The following is a 20,767-nucleotide window of genomic DNA, read 5'->3' on the forward strand; positions in this document are numbered from 1 at the left end:
GCAATGGACAATTGCAATTTGTAGGTATCTTGCATCTCCCCAGATACTGAACTAATATGTACAAGGCATGTTTGAATCAATTCCCATTTTATGCCATTATTTTCATTTATTTATGACTAGCGAGGGGTACCCGGCGTTGCCCGAGTGTTTGTAGGTGTGTGTGGAAACTCCGGGGAGGGGGGAGGGTTAAAAAAAAAGTAAGTATGAGGATCGAACCCGAACCGTTGAGGCAAAGTTAAATTAAAGTGTGAAAAAAAAAGTGCAACGTTAACCATTGCCCCACCGCGAGATGCTAACGGAAACACGTTTGAATTTATTTAATTACTTGGATTTGGCAGGTGCCCGTTTCAATGAGTTAATGAGATCAAGTTTGACTGCGGGATTTCATTTACTGCTGAACGCTTTTTTTCCCCTCAAGATGTTATAGGAAAAAGACTAACCCGAGCAAATTAAATAGATAAGCGAGCTTCGTTGTTAACTGTGAGATATTACGATTTATATGTGATATAAAAAGTTTTTAAAAGTCGTGAAGTGAGCAACCGCTTCTCTGAAAGAAGCCTTTTGTAGACACACAGAAAAAGCGAACACACATACATACATACATTTTCGCTTTTATATTTATAGATTGAACAAATTAGTTCAACCAGGTCATAAAGGGTTAAGATTAAGTTAGCACACACACATTAATCCCCACTAATCGTGGAAGAGTTAAACTAAGTTTTAATTATATCAGATTTTTGTATTAATTTTTGAGGGTTCGTTTTTTCAGACTATTAAACTTGTTAATGTTATTTATTTATTTATTTTACAATATTTCAACTGATGTATCCTCTGGCTTTCTTCAGGTGTATCAATCGTCCTTACCATTGCGATTTATCTTATGTAATTTATTACATTGTGCTCCCTAGTACTTGAGATAGATATTCAGGCATATTATGAAGTTGGTCCAACAGTGGCTTGCATCAACTCCATAACACGCCTCGGTATTCCTGGTAGTAGGAAGAGTGGTAGACTGACTAAAACTTGATTTAAATGTCTAGGAAGTGACTTTACTGCATGCAACATGACTTATATTAACTCTTTGGATTGGACTGCATAGAAAGCAGATGTGAAACATTGCCTGCTATTTGCTCCACCTAAGAATCCAGGATAGTCACAGCATCTTATTTAAGTCAAATGATTATATGCTTCTTATTTTTAAAGATGAAGATTAATATTATTTAAATTTAATTAATAATTATCATCCCCACAAGTAATCCAATTTACCAAATTTCCACTACTAACGATTACTACAACATTTTCCCATTGACTACTGTACATTCAGTAACCCCTTATCCTTAAGTAGCCTCCAGGCCTTGATAAGTGGTGACTCCTTTGTTAAAAAAAAAAAAAATAATAATAAAAAATAAAATTGTTTAGACCACTGTTCTCATCTTGAGTGTTAGTCGCAGAATGTTTCAGTTGATCTAACCTCCGACTTTCGTCAGGTGTTGAATTTGGGAATCTTTTAGTTGAACTCTTGGAATCTGCATTGAATTTTGAACGGAACTGTTTATTTAATCTATGGGGATAGCATGCTCTCGTTCTGTCAGCCATGACAGGGTAGAAGTGTTAAATAATGCACAATAGTTTTTTGTTTTGTTTTACTTGGAAGTCACCACTTATCAAGGCCGAAAGCCACTGGAGGATAAGGCTTAATGAATGTAAGGTGGTAGTGTAGTAATTAATGATGTAGATTGGGTAAAATTTTATTACTTATGGAGACAGCTCAACAAGAACTTGTTTACATTAGATTTGAAGGCTACCATGTTGTATTCAGCTGGGAATCCAGTCATCAGAACTGTGTTCTGCAGGCGGAAAGTTCTTGGAAAGAAGCTTTGTTCATGGAATCTACATTTAGATTTAGGCACAGTTAGAGGGTAGGGGAAATTATTGATAGTAGTTGTAGCTAGTAGAGTGATTCTTAATACAAATAATATCACCTGCTCTAAGGATTGTAGGTGAAATAATGAATAAGCCAAATAATACCTGATGATGAAGTTCGGAGGGCACCTTATTTGAAACATAGTTGGTAAGTAAATAGCAACAGTAAGGACAATTGTCTGAAGAATAACTTTCATATTTTTGTTATCTTTGAAAAGTTCAAAGATTGCATATTCTTTTTTTTCCAACATGGAAGAATCTCACATGAGTTTAAATTGTCTCTCATTGCAGTATCTCAAGTCCTAAAAGTCCCAGTTCACTGAGTAAAGCGTCTCCTATCCATTCAACCCCACCTCGGACCTCTAGGGAAGGCCGAGAATTGATTCACTGTCCCACCCCTGGTTGTGATGGCAGTGGCCATATCTCAGGAAATTATGCTTCCCATCGGAGTTTGTCTGGATGCCCGCTAGCTGACCGGGCAACGGTATTAGCTAGTCATGTCGAACAGAAGTGAGTAAATTGACAACACAGTAAAAAAAAAAAAAAAAAAAAAAAAAATCAACAAAAATCTTCCCACTGTTTTTAACCCTTTGCCACCCATACCTTTTTTTTTTTGTTGTTGTTTATTATTAACCAAGGGCATATAACTCTTGCTTCCTATTTTTGGTAATTATTATATTAAATGTGGCTTTTTAAACAGTTGTATGAAATTGCTCTGGTTTTGTACAAAATTGGTTTTAAAAGAAATTCCCTTCAGCTTCTTTCTTGCTTTACTAATTACAAATAGGGAAAATATTTTCCTTAAAATATATTTTTTGGAATATAAATTAAATCAGGATAGTCTTAAGACATCTATTTAATTGACTCATTTAGTGATAAAAATGTAATTTCAAATTGAAGTGTGGCCGACATTTTTATAAAAATGTGTTCACATATCGGAAATGCCATTTCTAATGTAAGCATTATGAACCAATGAAAATGCTATTTTAAACTTATGTGACAAACTGACAAATGGACTAAAAAATAAAACATTTTGAAAAACTATTTAAAGCTTAAGCATGACAGACTAATGAAAACATTGGTGCTTAATTAATGTACTAACGAAATGTAATGTACATACGAAATATTTCAGATCAAAATAAAATGACAGGAAACTTATAAATATACTTATTTATCAATTGAAAATATTAGTGTACACCAAAAGTTATGGAAAATTATCATTTATTAAAAAAATAAAATTAATTTACTATTAAGACTAAAGAAAGGGAGATAATCTTCTATTACACATTCACATCAAGTCAATGTGTAATAGAAGATTATCTCCCTTGTTCTAATATAAAGACGATGAGTGTGTTTGTGTGTAGTTTGAATATTAAAGTAAATTTATTTTTTATTAAAATTCTACTTGATAATTTTCTGTAATTTTTGGTGGGCAAAAAATATTTTCGGCACAGTTGTACAGTTTAATCCAGACATTAAAAAATGAAAATATTGAAAAAAGGTTATATTGTACGTATCTGTTTTGAACTGAAGATCTCTGAAAAAAAATTTCACTTAATTTGATCGAGTAGTTTTTTTTTTTATAGCGGAAAGACACGTTTTTATGACAGCACGTTGAAAGTAGACATCTTGGAATTTTTTTTAACACACCACGGGGAGATAATTCAATTTAAAGTGCCAATACTGCTTCCCCATCTTTAATACTAGCTTTTCCTTTTGCTCGGTATCATAACAAATTGTTTTTTCGCTGTAAAAAAAAGAAACTACTTGATGCAATTAAGTGAAATTTTTTTACGGAGAACTTTATCCCATAATGGATACGTACAATTTAAACTTTTTTTTTTGATATTTTCGTTTTTTAATGTGTTGACTAAACTGTACAAGCACCATATTTTTAATTGATAAGTATATCTGTAAGATTTTCTGTTATTTTATTTTAGACTGACATATTTCATATGTACTTTGATATAAATGAAGACCAAAATACTAGATACTATTTTTTTTTAATCCTTTGAGATGAGGTTTCACAATTTGTGTATTCATTTTTTTGCGGACTGTTATCCTCATCTTCAGGGCTCATAGCGCAGTGGATAGAGGTGTTGAGTCTCTATGGTGCCAGGTGAGCATTGTTTGAAGATAGTGGTTTCAATCCTACCAAAAGCAGACCAGAGGATTAGTTGGGCAAAACCTGGTGAGACAACAACAGCTATGGAAGGCAGTAATTACTGAGGATACAATTATAAGACTCAACATTCTTATCTCGTCGTGGTTAACCACCTGAAGTAGGCCAAAGGAGGAGTTGGCCAAAACGTGGTGGAACAACAACTATGAAGATGTGGATAACAGTCCGCAAAAAAAAAAATACACCAAAATACTATTTCAAGCTTTAATATGACAATCTGACTGACAAAGTCTCTCGTTGAGATATTTTTATACCTCAAAAAATAAAACAAATTTTGATTGCAAAATTTTGGGCTTATTGGTCCCAAGTGAAAATCGTATTTCAAGTAAAAACACTGATATACTTATGCGTCATGTTGAAATAAGTATCCTCGCCAAAAGGTAGAAAAAAAAATGGTCAAGCAGAAGATTAATTACAAGTAAAAAAAAAATCAATTTTATTGTAAATTGCTGTTTTAGCATATTACATTATTCATTTTAATTTGTTTAAAAGAAAGACTGACTTATCTCCCTTGTTTAACAATAACTTCAATGGTGTGTACTTATTTTCTTCCCCACTGAGCAAATTAGGCACAAGGCCGTTTTTTAATGTGGAGAGAGAGCGAGGGAAAAAGGGGACCAGCTCCCGATGGGTGGGAAATGGGAGCTGGATAGTGACAACTGGTATGAAGGGTTGCCCCTACATTGATCATGGTCTGATACCCCCACATATGGTCTTTGCTTGCAGTATCTGCCGGACAGATACTACACTTTGATCTTGTTGCCCAGGCCGCGAAGGGCCGGGAACTTCAATGGTGGATTAAGAAAATATGATAACACCTATATTAATTTTGTATATAAAGTTTAATGCGATATTCTATCCAATCGTGTGGAAAACAAAGGGTCTTTATGTGCACGTGATAAAGATGAAAATTATCATTAATGAATTTAACTCTACTCTGAAAGATTCTGAAAATTTTTTTTTGTAATTTTATTGTAAATTGCAGTTTCATATAACATACTATTGATGGGTACTCTAAAATCAGGGGAGGTAACTCAGTTTGTCATTTTAGTAACTAGCACTTCCACTTTTATCAATGAAAAATCGAAAAAATATTTTAAGATCAATTTTTAAAAAATAATTTAATAAAAGGTTCTAGCCAATCATTTTTTTTTTTTTCTTCTGATTTTTTGTTCAGATACTGATTTCTGAATAATACTTTTCAAAATATTTTTACTTGAAATGTGATTTTCATTTGTGATTAATACTACATAAGCAACAGAGATATTATTTCAAACTTAAATAGTAATAGACCGCCTGACATAGAGAGCACATCTCATAGGGATGCATGTAAAAAATGAGCAACCAAAGTCACTGAAATTTGAGTCAAATAAACCAGCACATTTATATTTCACATTTGTTCAAATCATTTAATGCTTTATGAATGAGTTGTTTTTCTGCATATTTTTGAGGTTTCTTTTTTCATATTGGAAGAAAGACAAAAATCTTGTAAATTCACTTTGAATAAAAAAAAATTCTATTAAAAAGAGAATGACTTGATTGAAAGCAAAGGGAAACTCTTTTAAATGTAAGATAAGAATTCTTATATATTTGTGCTTATATCTGCTATACGTCACAGGCAATTTGATGTTCTTGACATGAACTGATTTTCACTTTCTTGCATTTCTGTAAGGCGCATAAAAATTCTATGAGTTGCAAAAAGAAACAAAACATTATTTTAATTCTCATTCAAACAATTTGATGTTAAGAATTCATTAAAATTCAATTTCCTTATCCAATTATTATTTGTAATCTTGTCTAATCTTATAAATACATGGAGAAAGACAGTTATACACTTCTTAAATTATTTAAGAAATCTTTTTTCTGGTATCATATGGTGTCAGGTTGTTTAGAAATTATTCCATCAATGAAACTATTTGATTTCACAATTCTTTTCATATTAAAAGACTCTGAACCTAGAATATGACTTAAGATTCTCCATGTTTAGAAAAATATCAATTTTTACTATCAATTGAGAAAAATATGCACTTTTAAAAATTTGATTCGAACAAAATATTTTTTTTTTTTAAATTAAAAAAAAAAAAATGGAGAAAACTATTTTCCTTTGAAATTTGGAGCAGTTCTTTGATGCCAGAAATGTTCATAGTTGTCATGAGGAACACATAAGTTGCCTGTGAAGTATTCAAACTCGGAATGGGATTTTCTCTCATCTCAAATGAATTGTCTGATGCTTTGTTTAACGCCATTAACAATTGGTTTGGCTTATTTGGTCTGAAGCTTAGTAATCGCTTGAATACTTTTTAACATTTCGCTGGAAAAAACATTTTCATATAATGATTGGTTTGCCATATATTAGAAATATTAGGAGTCATGATATTCTGTAATTATATATATATATTTCATTAAATAAAATAGATGCTTTTTTTTCTTCTATCATTGGTTAATAAAATAATTATTTTATTAACCAATGATAGAAAATATATATATATACATAAAACAATGGGATCATGAAAGAATATATCTTTAACAAGGCAAAATGTACTAAGATAGAGAAAGTTCAACACTGTCAAGAGAGGCAGTTAGATATATTAATTAGAAGCTGAGGAATAAAGGTTACATCTAACTTTATTATATCATCAGATAAATAAGGAAAGTGTAAGAAAGAAAAGAAACCTCTTTAAGCCATGGCATTTCGGAGGTAAAAATAGGGATTACTAAAAAATAATGGGGATTATTAAAGAAGAGCAAACAATAAAAGAAATGAAGAAAGGAAGAAAGTGAAGAAAGTAGGAATGGAGACAGAAAAGGCAAATAAAGGAAACAGAAATAAATTAATTCATTTATTGTCCTCATTTTGTAGTTGTTGTTTCACAATGTTTCAGCCAACTATTCCGCTGGCCTTCATGAGGTGGTAACCGCGACAGGATCGGAACTCCAAATCTCCTAACTGCATCCTCAGCAATTAAAAAAAAATTTTTTTTATTACATTTTCACCCCAAACAAAGCACATTGCCACTTTGGTGTAGGGGGCTACTATCAGGGGCAACAACTACTGGGGTACAATGTAGGGATTTGGGCAGCAAGATGTCGGTTCACGTTGCACTTGAACTTCTGCACATCAGTAGAGTTTGGAAAGCAGGGACCAGGAATAGAATTCCAAAGTCTAGCGGTTCTGGGGAAGAAACTACTGGAGTAGAAAGATCTTTTACATCTAGGGATCTCTGCAGTGTGAGGGTGGGATTTTGCAGCCTGTCGGGTCTGTCGAGGGTGTTCACGTCGTGGGGGCACAAGTGCTTGCAGTTCGTTAGAGCATTTACCATTAAAATATTACTGCCTTCTGAGGAATTACTGAGGAATAGTTGGCCAAAATGTTGTGAAACAACAACTAAGATGAGGATAAAAGTCCACAATAAATAAATTAATAAATAATACTCATCTCAATAATGAATTCCAATTAAACAATATATACGTAAATATTAAATAATATATAATAAATATTAAACAATATATACGTAAATACAAATATAAAAAAATCTGAAAGTGAAGAAAATAAAATCCAAACATTAAATAATTCAGATTCAAATCCTGAAAATGCTAAAAGAATTTGTTATATAAGTTGAAGTGAAATCCTTTTTTATTTTTTAATTTTTGACTTTGAAGATTGTAATGTTGGGTATGGGCAAGCCAAACTAGCTGCCAACATTGCTTTTTATTGAAACCAGCCTAGAGCTCTTTTTAGTATCCTCGTTGTTTCCTTAAGTGCAATTGACCAGGTGAAAGTGTTTGTTTTTTAAAAAATAATTATTAGATCAGGGTTAAGGTCTCGAATGAAGCAGATTTCATTTTTTTCCCTTCATATTTTCCCTTTTGGCAATGGTTTCAGCCATTTGTTTGATCAACAATTCGATATTATGTGTAAACGCTTACTTTCCTAAGTGGTCTTATGATTTTGACCAGGACCACACACACACACACACACACACACACACACACACAAACACACAAACACACAAACAAACAAACAAACAAACAAATGTTAAAGTGAATTATATTTTAACAATCAAATAATGCAGCAGCCAAAGACTGGTAGCCCTAAACTCAGGTTGTACCTAAATCCGAAGAGTTCTAAAATAAGGGAGGTAACTCATGATTACTTGTTATAAGATTATCTAAAAATGGTTAATTTTTAACAAAATTTCTTTCAAATAAGAATCATTGTCAGAGAATTTAGTAATGATAATAATGACTGATTTTTCCAGGAGAGAATTAATATAATCTGATTGATTAACTCTTTCTTGCTAGAATAGAGTGAAGAATTCTGTTATAAATGAAATTTTACCCAAGCCATTTCCATTCACTACAACTCTAGAGTTCATAAAATGTTATACAATGATTGACATTTTTATAAATTGACCAATAGTTCTTGCCAAACCATATTGAATGTGATTGTTTTGCTGCATAAATATCTGTATTTTATAAAATGTTGATTTACCTTTTGTTTTTATCCGTCAAAAGAAAATCTTAAGATTTACGTATTCATTCTTCAAAATGTTTTTTTTTTTTTATTAAAAAAAAAATCATATTGATTGTGGCAAAGGGTTAAGATATATTGTGTATCGTTTTCTTGACTTTTGTTTTTCCCTATTTTTGGGTTGCTTAAATTACATGTTGTTGCCAAGTCTTGCTCTGTACAATCTTCTTTCTTGTTTTTGTATTTTTTTTTTTTTTTGTATTGTGGTCATGATAAAACGGTTTCAATCCTGTTAGCTGCATATGCTCTGCTTTTTGTAAAATCCTTTTTTACTTCTGATTTCTGATCATACTGAAGGCTTTCAACTTTCATCATAATTCTATGTATTATTTATAGCATTGTGCTGATTAGCCCTTGTGTACCATTGATTTCAGATCAGATTAAAAATTTAGCCCAGAAATGAGGATAAAACATATCAGCCTATCATAAAACTGGATTGGCTGGTTTAACTAAAGAAAGGATAGTAGTTTTTATTTCCCCAATCCTGGGCCAAATTTTCTCTCAGACCTGGAACCTGTGGTATCAGATGTCTAATCACTGTATTTCTATAAATAATCAATGTTGCTCTTCTCTTACAAATGCAATTGATCCCTTTATGTGTATCTGTTCTAAACTATATAAGTATACATTATATATGTGTATATATATATATATATATATATATATATATATATATATATATAGGATGTCTATGAATCGACTACTCTTCTGATAAAATTGAAAACTTTCACATAAATTTTGTACAGAATTATCATACTCTCATTCGACTTCTGCTCTGCACAAAATGTTACTCTTTCATGTAGTGGGTGTCTCAAGGTAGTGTATCGTATTGGTATGCTCTGATTCATAAACAATTGCTTTCCAAATCGAAAGATTGACCATGGAGAAGCTTGATCCTCGCATCCACATTCGCCAGATTTAACTCCCCGTTTCATAATTCTTTCTTTTTATCAATGGTTTTTATGAAAGCAAAAGTGTATCGGCGAAAAAAATATTAATTTAACTAAACTCCAAGAACATATCCATACAATGGCGATAGAAATAACTCACAAAATGCTGCACAATGCTGAAGATTAATTTGAATTTTTTAGGGATGGGGATGGAGCTCGTGTTGAATTGTTTATGTTTGCATTTTTTGTTTTGAATAAATCTTTTTCATTTTGTCATTGAGTTTGAAAAAAAAAAATAAAAACATGCTATTGTTTTATTTTAAAACAAAAACAAAAACAAAAAAAAACAATGGAATGAAATTTTGAATGTTTAATGACAGTCTGGACATGAAACACTAAAATTCTGTGCAGAACACAATTGACATAATTTTATATGAAATTTATTTAATTTTTTTTCAACAAAAACAATCGATTTATGCACATCTTCTTTGTGTGCATGCATATATATACACACACATATATATATATATATATATATATATATATATATATATGCATACACACACACACACATATATGTATATGTATATTTAGGCAGCATTCTTTCATTTAAACAAAACCAACAACTTTTGATGCTTTTATTCAATTTTTCATTTCTATTTCTTTTTTTTTTAATATTAAAGTTAAAATTATTAATAAAACATGAATAATTATTGATAAATCCAGTATTTTTTTTTATTCCGTCTGAAATCCTAATCAAGACATTCAATAAAAATGAAAGGAAAGTATTGAACCAATTTATTGCCTAAAAATTAAAATCCACAAAAAGTTGAATCCTTACTGATTTTTCTATTCAATAGAAATTGGCCTCACCTTAAATCATATAAAACCTTTCCACAAGAATCCAATAAAAACTGTTAAGTACAGAAATGTATTATTAATTGAAGGGAATATGTCAATTAATCAAATCATCAAGTGGCCAATAAGCAGCGAGTCAGGAGCAATATATATTGATAGCTGCAAGAATCAATTTTTTGATTTGTTAATAGTTTCTCATTGCATAAAGTGCTCAATTCCTTTTAGACAGAGCCATTGTTTGATAAACACGATCTTCAGATGGTTTATTCTCCAAAATTGGGGTCAAATTTATTATTTGTTGTCATAAGAATCATAACAAAGAGTGAATTTTACCCCAATCTCTGATAAGATTGGAGATTATATGTGTATGAGAATATGGTAATGCTATTAAGATATAAGGAAACTGAAATGGCTCTTAAAATATGTAACCTAGTATGTTTGGATGAAGGAATGCTGCCTAAATATGTATGAATATATAAAGTTTGCTACTTATACTTCATTCTTTGTGTCCATTTCTTATTAATGCCTTTTTGTAAGCTGCTTTCTGTAAGAAGACTTTTTTTGCTAGCAGTCGTTGTCATTGTTGTCACTTGTTTCTTCAAAGAAATGTTAGTTTCTTTCTCTCTCTCTCTCTCTCGTTTCTTTCTGTTGTTTTTCACATTTTCTTTCTTTTTTGCAACCTTAAGGTCTTTCAGTTTTTGTCCCGTTATCTACAGATACTCAATGCTACAATTTGTTATTTTTTTTTATTTACCCTTCCTCCTCTTTATTCATTTTCTTAACAAAACAAACAAAAAACAAAATGGCACCTTTCTTTCTATTTAGCCTTTTACCTTTTACAAGCACTCTTCTGTTTGTTTTTTGTTTTTTTTTTGTTTTTTCAATTTTTTGCATTTTCATTCGGCATTGCAGCTGATAATTTTTTTTTTTTCAAAGACTAGCAAACAAAAAGGATTTTTTATTCAAATTCCACACGACTGTTTTTTCTTATTTACTTTTATTCAGGACTTGTTTTTTTTTTCTTTTTCGTATTCCTCCATGTTAATTTTTTTTTGTTCACTTTTTCTATTATATATTTTATTTTTTTGTAACTGCAATATTCATACTTTCTATTGATCGCCTTCATTTTCGTATCATTATTGTCATGGCTCAATATATATCTGGTGTTTTTATGTTAGACGTTGTAACCCCCGATTAATATTTTCCTTCTCCTCCCTCTAGTAAAACCTCCTATTCAGCACCCACTCCCGTTCCTTCGGGTATGCTAAAAAAATTTAGAAACTATAAGGATCTCATGATAAAGCAAAAAAAAAAAAAGGGGGGGGGGCAGAAAAAAAATCCCTAGAGACACATCCATGAAATCCTTGCTAAGACTGCAAATTAATTTCTTATTTAAAAAAGTCAAAGTTGGCAAATAGTCAAATAAAATTTAAAAAATCTAGTGAATCTTGCGTGAGCATTTTACATTGTCTTCTAATTGCTGTTGTCATCTCATGTTAAGTATTAGGTTTCGTTTCCTAGCTTTTCATTGGTTGAAATTTCTATGGAGAAACTTCAATGTTTATCAATCATCAAATTTTATATTTTATGATTTTATAAAGTGTATAAGAAGGTTGTAAAAATGTAGAATAGGAAGGGGTATTGAAATGATTTTACTTATGAACAAGATCAGGCAAACGAATGAAGATCTTGCTGATTGTTATAAATATTCATATATCTATTTATTTTTCAAAAATCATTCAACATATATTAATCGGTAAATATGGACTTACTGTTTAATATAATCAGGATGGTAAATGTCTTTGATATTTCGAGAATAAAATCTCTTTTTCAAAGACAAAGAAAGAAAAAGAATGCATTTCCTTTTCCTATTTTTTTTTGTATGGCATTTCTTTTTTTGTTTATTTTCTTTTTGAAAAAAGAGATTTTATTCTCAAAATATCAAAGAGATTTACCATTGAAACATTAAGTCCATATTTGCTGATTTAAATGTGTGAATGATTAAAAAACGTAATTCCTTTTTTATGCTTAGCAGCTGATCCAATCCCACTTCATATTCTGTTCTTATGGCGTTTTCCTTTTTTATGGCATTCTTTTTTTTTTTTCTTTTTTTTTTGAAAAAGAGATTATATTATCGATATATCAAAGACAAATTATCATCCTGATTAAATTAAACATTAAGTGCATATTTACTGATTTATACTTGTGATTGCTGTTGAAAAATAAATAGATATATGAATATTTATAAAATCAACAAGACCTTTGTTTGTTCGTTCGTTTTTGTTTATATATCACAGCACTTCAATACACCGTTTTTTTTTTACATTGTTATAACCGTATCCTACACTCACATATTTGTTTACCAATAATGCTTCAAGCAAACTATCTTTCCCTTATATATCTGTGCAAACAGATAAATAAATGAAAATAAATCAGCATATGATAATCATATAACAACATTAAAAAATATAAAGAACATTATATTGAAGATGTTGTATCATATTGAATATTTCCTATACAAGCGTTTATTTATGAAAATCAAAGTATTATGATTATGATTGGCCCAAATAAAGTGTGTTTTTCTCCATCACTCTTGAATGCTAGTTCAGGCTAAACCAGCAGTGACAATGGGAGTAAAGCTATAGAAGATAAGAATTAAATAAGTAATAATGCTAAAACAAACTCATTAAATTTTATCCTCAAGTGGCCTATGAGTCTTCATAAGTGGTGACTCAATTAATACATAAAACGGTAGGTGTCCATCAATGCAAAGTGTGATAAGAAATGAGAAAAAAAAAAGAAAAAAGATTCGAGTTGAACATTGAGATGATGTACATGTATGTAATTGCCATTGTATGATTTAATGTTATAAGACTGGGTTCGTGTATAAGAGAGATGGAGAAGTATTGAAAATTATAGATTACTGGCTGTATCTACTCAGTATTGTCTTGGAGTCCTTTTTTTACTTTCATTTATATTTAATTTATTTGTCTCCCCTTAGCTTGCTTCTTTCTTTTTTTGTCTTTCCTTTAAATTTCTTGTTCAAAAATGTTTACAGTTTTTCGCAAAAATAATTAAACAAAGGAATTTATCTCAGTAGGAAAAATCAGTTTTGCAATAAAATCAATAGGATGTTTTATGAAATACAGAAATTTAAATCCCATAAATAGTTTTGATTTTTTTTTTTTTATGATGAAATTGACATTGTAAGAAATTAAATTTAAAAGCAATTGTTGCAAGCTGGTCTTTTTTTTTTCCTTTTAAATATGATTTTTGTGAATTGTAATTGAATTAACTATTATTTGGTAATTTAGATTAATTGAATAAAATTAGTTAAAATTATACTTAATTTAAAAAGTTACGTTTGAACATAAACAGACAATATTCGTCTGACAATTTTAATGATGATAAAAAGCTAAAACAAATCCAACAGTGAAAAATGAAAAAAAAAAGAAAGACCAATTATTCAACGTTTCGGCAAACTATTTCATGGGCTTTTTCAAGAGTAAAGAAAATAGCTGAAAATGATGCATGATGCCATGTGCCGTTTTTAGCTATTTTCTTTGTTTTTTTTAAAAAAGCTGATGCAACAGTTGGGAAAATCTTTAGAAATTGGCTATTCCTTTCCAATGTTTTTATTCACAATTTTAATCCATAGAGTTGGGCATAGGTTTTTTGCAACTTGTTCTATGGCTACATTGTGTTGAAGATCTATAGATATATTGCCGAGATTACACTCAAATTGAGCTCATGTTTTTGTTGGACGAGTGGAAAGCTAAAATTATTTATTTGTACAACACTTTTTGACATGTGTAAAAACAGACTTTTATTCATGAACGATGTGTAAATTCATGTTGTTGTTGTGTACAGCATTCACTCTAGGTGGGTTGAACCGTCATCTTCCAAAGGAGGAAGTGTCAAGGTATGTTAAATTCACAAACAGTCCTCGGTCGCATGCATATCCTCGTCAGGGGAGATGACAATGTTGAGTTTTTTTACAGCTCTTGCGGAGAGATGTTGAGGTCCTCCTGCATACATAGCCTGGTATTCCCAAATGGTCACTCATCTGATCAGACTCAACATTGCTTAACTACAGTGATCTAACAAGAACCACTGTATCAACGTGATTAAATTCATGCGCATATTGCAAAAAAAAAAAAAAAATTGAACAGAAGAAAATTTTCTGAAATCCAATTTCTTAATCAGGGATGTTGCCTAGCAACATGTTTTTGACCAATCAGTTTCAAGTTGTATAAGTTGTGTAAATGGAAGTAGCAGTGGGAGCAGAGGATTGGGAGCAGGAATTTACCAAGATATACGATATAATCATGTCGACGTACCGGCTCCTGCTAGATCACTGGAGTAAGCAATGACGAGGTCAGTACAAGATGGGTGACCATTTGAAAATACTAGACCCTGTATGTAGGTGGATGTCAACACCTTCCTGTAAGAACTGTAAAAACCCAACATCATCATCTCCCCTGATTGGGGATATACATGCGACTGGGGACTGCTTGTGAATTTGATACATCCATGAAACTTCCTTTGGTTTATCAAGTTAGGCATAGCATCTAAGATTTAACATTTTGATCAAATTTTATGACTAAAAATGTCCGATTTTCATAAATAAATGTTTGTATGGTTTCTCATCAGAAATATAAAGCAAGTTTTTTTTTTTTTTTCAAAATGAACAATCGTTTGGTAAACGTGAAAATTAAATGACTTAAAATTTTACAAAAAAAAAAAAGTGATATGCAAAAGTTGAAAAACTTCTTTCTTTTTTTTTTTTTTTTTGTAAAGATTATGACATGCTGAATGTATTGGAGTTAAGATGAATTGAGTATTACATATTGGAAGGAAAAAAATGAACACTTTGTAACAATTTATCGGTTGGTGACATGATCAATACAAAAATTGCTATAGAAACGAGTATGCAATGAAAAGTCTGTTATATAAAAAAAATTATTCAAATAAAATATTTATCAAAGTATTTGTTTCACAACATAATTCTTATCAATATTTTAGTTTAAATGATTTTTATATTAGTTCTTAAAATAATACTTTTTTTATATTGAACATACTTTTTGAATTTTAGCAATTAACCTCAATCCATTTGGACATGTTATCTAGAAAATAAACCAATAATGCTAGCGTTTTTACTCATTGTGTCATTTTTTATTTATTTTTTTTTATTTTTTACAAAGGAAAAACCACTTATCAAGGCCTAGAAGCCATTTGAGGATAAGGATTAATGAGTGTACAGTAGTGAATGGAAAAGTATTGTAGCAATCGTTAATAGTGGGAATTTGGTAAATTGGATTACTTAAGGGGATGGTTCATCAAGAACTTGTTCATGTTGGACTTGAAGACGACCGTATTGTAGTCAGTTGGAAGGCAGGAAAATGGAACAGAGTTCCACAGGCATGCTGTTCTAAGAAAGAAGCTTTGTTTATGGAATCTACATTTAGATTTAGACACAGATAAAGAGTGGAGGAAATTGTTGATAGTGGTTTCAGATAGACTAGTGTTTTCCATGAAAGTCAGGCAAGGGGGTACCATAGATTGGAGCTCAGACGAATACTTGCCATGAAAATAACGATGAAGCAGTGACAGGCTCACAATGTCTCTTCTGTAGGAAAGAGGTTACAAAGTCGTGGCAAATAATATGGAGTATATATCTAATGGCACAATACTGTAGAACCTTGAGAGAATCAGAGAACACCTTGCTAACTCCGGCGAACATTAAGAGCCCATGTTATTGTTCTCTGGATATCTCTCTTCTGTCCCTGTTGATTGGATTTGGTTTCAAGACACATTTGTGCCATTCTTGAAATGTCATAACTATCTGTGAGTAATAATATCTAGCAATCTCAGGTTAGATGACCACTTTCTTATATATCCAAAAGGGTAACTAAGGAGCTTTACGTGTTGTGCATTCTTAGCTACCAAATTCCTTATGAATGGTATTTACTGACTAGGCTTTACAAGGCAATGATTCATTCCTACTTGAAATACAGTTCCTTAGTGTTTGCCAGAGTTGGCAAGGTGTACTCTGATTCTCTTGATCATCTACAGCATTGTGCCATCAGATATATACTACATGTTCCCTGACGCAACCCTGTTCCCTCTGGAGTATATGATCTGCTTGGATTAGATCTGCTGTCTACTCACTGGAATGTAACAGTTTCTTCTATTGCTTCCAGATTATTTCATGGTTCTTGCTCCACTGCAATGCTTAAATACTGCCCTGTGCTGTGGCTGAACAGACAAAACCTGCGACGATATACATTCACATTAAACCCTCTGCATAATCACACTAGCGTTTGTCCAGAGATGTACCAGCGATCTCCTTTACATTGTGTTCTGCAGACCTGAACATACTGCCTCAGAATTGTGTGAATGAACATGTATCACTGTCACATTATTGAAGTTCTGTATCGTCTAAGTTTTATGCATTCCCTAATTCTGTCTCTTGCTAATGATTTTTTTTTTTACCATGGCTAAAAGAAATTAATAAATGTTTTTTTTTAATCCAAATTTATATGTAATATTAAATTGATTTTATCTATAATATGTACAGCATATAATAATCTTTAAAAAATATAATTTTTATCACCTTTTTTAAAAATCTTAACCGTCATCTAATCTTAACATTTACCAATCAAATTTTTTAACTGTAAAATTGAAAGAATTAAAAAAAAAAAGTTTTTTGATCGGCTTAATTTACAAAATATCAAGCGTTATTTATGTTTGTATTTTTATATTTGGATTATTTGAACCGTTCTTTTCATCTTAGATGCTATTCTTACGTTTCAGACGATTAAACCTCCGGTTTTCGTCAGGTGTAGCTTGTCAAGCTCCGAAATCTGTACGAAATCTCTAACGCAAGTCTTTATTGAATGTATGCTAATTTAAAATTGTAATAGACAATATTTTTTCTGACAGTTTGTTTTTTTTTCTGTAGAGTAAGGCAAGCCTTTTCACAACTCTTTCTTTGGCCATATTGAAGATTCATAGTTATATTGCCGAAAGTCAGTTCAAACTGACCTTATGTTCTAGCTGAGCTAGTGGAAGGCTAAAGTGACCCATATATTTGTATGACTCTTTTTGTGACATATGTAAAAACAGACTTTTATTCATGAACTTTGATTAAATTCACATGTGCATACACAATTATTTTATTATTTAATTCACAGGGCTAGTTTGTTCTCATTCTGTCAGCCGTGACTTGATAGAAGTCTTAAGTAATTTGTAATCGTATTCTTAGTATCGCCTGCACTTACGATTGAACTTCCAACCTTCACAATGATCCATGGCATAACAGATAAAATGCTAAAATAATAATCAGTTATAAGTGATAGTATTTTATTTGGTCAAGGGTCAATCCTCAGTGCAGGCAATACTAAGAATATAATTTTGAAATATGAATTGCTTAAGACTTTTACATGGCTGATGGAACAAAAATAAGCTACACCTGTGGATTAAATATATAGGCTTCCATTTGAAATTCCATACAAATTCCAGAATTCGATTAGAGACACCTGAAGAACATCAGAGGTTACATTCGCTGAAACGTTGTGAGAATAATGTCCAAGATGAGAACAATAGCCTAAAGAATCAAATAAAAACAAATTATAAATCCTTATCTCAAAATTTATGAAACATTTTTTTATACTTTCAACATAAAAACAAATTATAAATCCTTATCTCAAAATTTATGAAACATTTTTTATACTTTCAACATAAAAACAAATTATAAATCCTTATCTCAAAATTTATGAAACATTTTTTATACTTTCAACATAAAAACAAATTTGTTTTTCCATTATTTGGATTCTTTGGACAACTGTTCTCATCTTGAGTGTCATTTTCATGTTTCAGTTGATGTGATCTCTGACATTTTTTAGGTGTATCATGTCAAACTCGGGAATCTTTCTGTTGTTCTCTGGATATCTCTCAAAGAATTACGAACAGAATCATTTATTTAGTCTACATGGGTAACATGCTCTCATTTCATCAGCAAAGACTTGATAGAGATTGCAGAGTTCGACAAAATACACCTGGAGAAAGTCGAAGTTTACATTGACCGAAACGTTGTGAAAAATCACACTCAAGATGAGAACAGTAGTACGATGAATCCAAATAATATGGATAACCAATCCTCATCTCAAAAATTCAGAAATGTAATAAAAAATTTAAGGTTTCTCTCTTTTTTTTTTTTTTTTTTTTTTGATTCGTGCCATTTAGCAAAGGCTCATCTTGAATATTCTTCATTAGTTTAGAGTAACCAAAAGTTTTATCGCCCCCTTTTCTCTATATCCAACTGCCAGCATGATACCTCTCCATGTTGTTTTGTAGTTATAGAATTGTTTAGTGCATGGGATTGTGAAAAAATCTGTGTGCGTGTGTTTATCCAAGTGCGTGTGTGTGTCAGTGTCCATCTGTCTCTTATTTCTTTCTTCTCCTTCTCGGCGTTGTCGTTGTTGTCGCTGTCTGTCAATGTCTCAATTTTTGCTGCTCTGGTGAATTGATTGCGTTTGCTCTGGTCTGCCCTCTCGTTAGATGCCCCACCCCAGGCTGTGATGGCTCAGGACATATCACGGGAAACTATACCTCACACCGCAGCCTCTCAGGTTGCCCTCGGGCTGCTAAGTTAAAGAAAATTCTCGGAAAAGATGGCGAACGAAAAGACGATGAACCGCTGAGGTAGGTTAAACATCCTTTGCTTATGATAACAAAATACAAATTCCGTAAAACACAAATACAACTGAAACATAGCAACAACATATATACAATACATATAAGCAAAATTAAAGTCACTGTTTGTGTATAATTTATGCAAACCCATGAATATTAAACTTTTAGAAACTATGCAGTCACCAAGGAATCTGTTAAACAGTCAAAACAAAACGTTTTTGTCCTCACACTTCAATTATTGATAAATACAATAATAATAAATAAAATATAAAGCGGCACTGGTCTCAGCTGGTATTGCACAAAATGATTATGAAAGGTTAAGGAGGATGGAAAGACTGAAAGAAAAGCACCAGCCAGACCTCCACTGGAATGGCACAGTACTGTAAACCTGAGAAGGCTGATTGCCACTCAAATTGCAGAGAAAACAAAGAGTCATTATTGTTAAGGAATCAATGGTAAATAGCTGTTGTGATAACACAAAGAGTTTGCAACGGTTATCAAAAGAGGCGGAAAGTTCTAGAAATTTTTAGAAACTTATTAGATTACAAGGAATGCTATTTGTTATTGATGATAAGCAATCTCTAATAATGATTTGTTTGCAAACTACTTGCATCGACGTTGCCATGGTTATGACCTAATTATCATTTTTGAATGGCTCTGAAGATATAGAATAGAAAATTGTTACGGTCGCATTTTCATTTTTCTGTCGTAAAGTAAAAATAGTTTTCCTCTTTGTCTCATTTTTTTATGTATTTACTAGCTGGCAGCCCGGCATTGCCCGGTCATACAGTACACTTAAAAGTGATATTTTAATTTATGCAGATTGTGTATGTATTATTGTAGAATCAATCCTCTGTTGATTATTATATATTATGAGGAATAATTTGCTTGGTGGACTAATTTGCGAAAGAAATTCAAAAGATGAAAATAATGATAATGTAATTCATCAAATTCTGTCTGTGTTTGTTTACAATATCACGTCAACTGATATTTGGACTTGATGATGAATGCTCTGGAAAAGTCACTTCTGAGTAATGTTTAGTTTTAAAATATGCAAATGGAGAAATGATTTTAAATGGTACCGTTTCTTTTATTGTAAATTGAACTTGTTAATAAGAAAAACTTAAAATAGTGAGGTACACCTGAGCTTGAACAGGGGATCATGCGGTTTGTAGTTGAATGTTCTACCATGGAGCTATATGTCCAGATTATAATAAACCTGTTTTTTTTTTTGTTTTTTTTTAAAGAAGAAATGATTTGCTGAAATGTTATTATTTCCCTTGCCGGTCTAACGTAAAAAATTATTCTTTTTATTAATAAGAGAGAAAAGCTATTTTGAAGATTGGATTTTTTAGATTTTCGATAGTTATTGGATGAATTTCTGTACAACACATATCTAAGAACACTGCCAGACATATAAATTAGCTTTGTGTGAAATTTGTAAAAGATAGGCCCATCCGTTTCGGAACCTATGAGGAAAGAACTCGTACACAAAGTGACTTATTTCATAAAACATTTTCATCTGAATTTCAATCTAACATTGATGATAGAGATGTTCTCATTTCTGATTTCTTATAATGAAATAGATTTCAAAATGCTTTATTATTTAAGGGATTATTTTTTTTTTAGGATTCTTTTATGTCAGATGTGTATTCCATAATACTTGACTTTAATTCGAACAAGAAA

The 20,767-nt window shown here is 31.3% G+C and overlaps 1 protein-coding gene across 7 annotated transcripts in view; it reads left to right on the forward strand.

The window, feature by feature from the left end:
* LOC145245773 (uncharacterized) overlaps positions 1-20,767 on the forward strand; it is a 723,444-nt gene that overhangs the window by 650,554 nt on the left and 52,123 nt on the right. For 5 of the 7 annotated variants that reach the window (XM_080107381.1, XM_080107383.1, XM_080107382.1 and 2 more), the window contains 2 exons: positions 2,215-2,433; positions 18,947-19,090. In XM_080107381.1, the coding sequence (XP_079963507.1) occupies positions 2,215-2,433; positions 18,947-19,090 (363 nt within the window). The remainder of the gene's footprint in view (positions 1-2,214; positions 2,434-18,946; positions 19,091-20,767) is intronic. The other 2 variants (XM_080107384.1, XM_080107387.1) reach the window with 1 other exon arrangement.

This window comes from Euprymna scolopes, chromosome 23 (genome assembly GCF_053919585.1).
Source record: "Euprymna scolopes isolate OS-2025 chromosome 23, ASM5391958v1, whole genome shotgun sequence".
Classification (NCBI taxonomy): Eukaryota; Metazoa; Mollusca; class Cephalopoda; order Sepiida; family Sepiolidae; genus Euprymna; species Euprymna scolopes.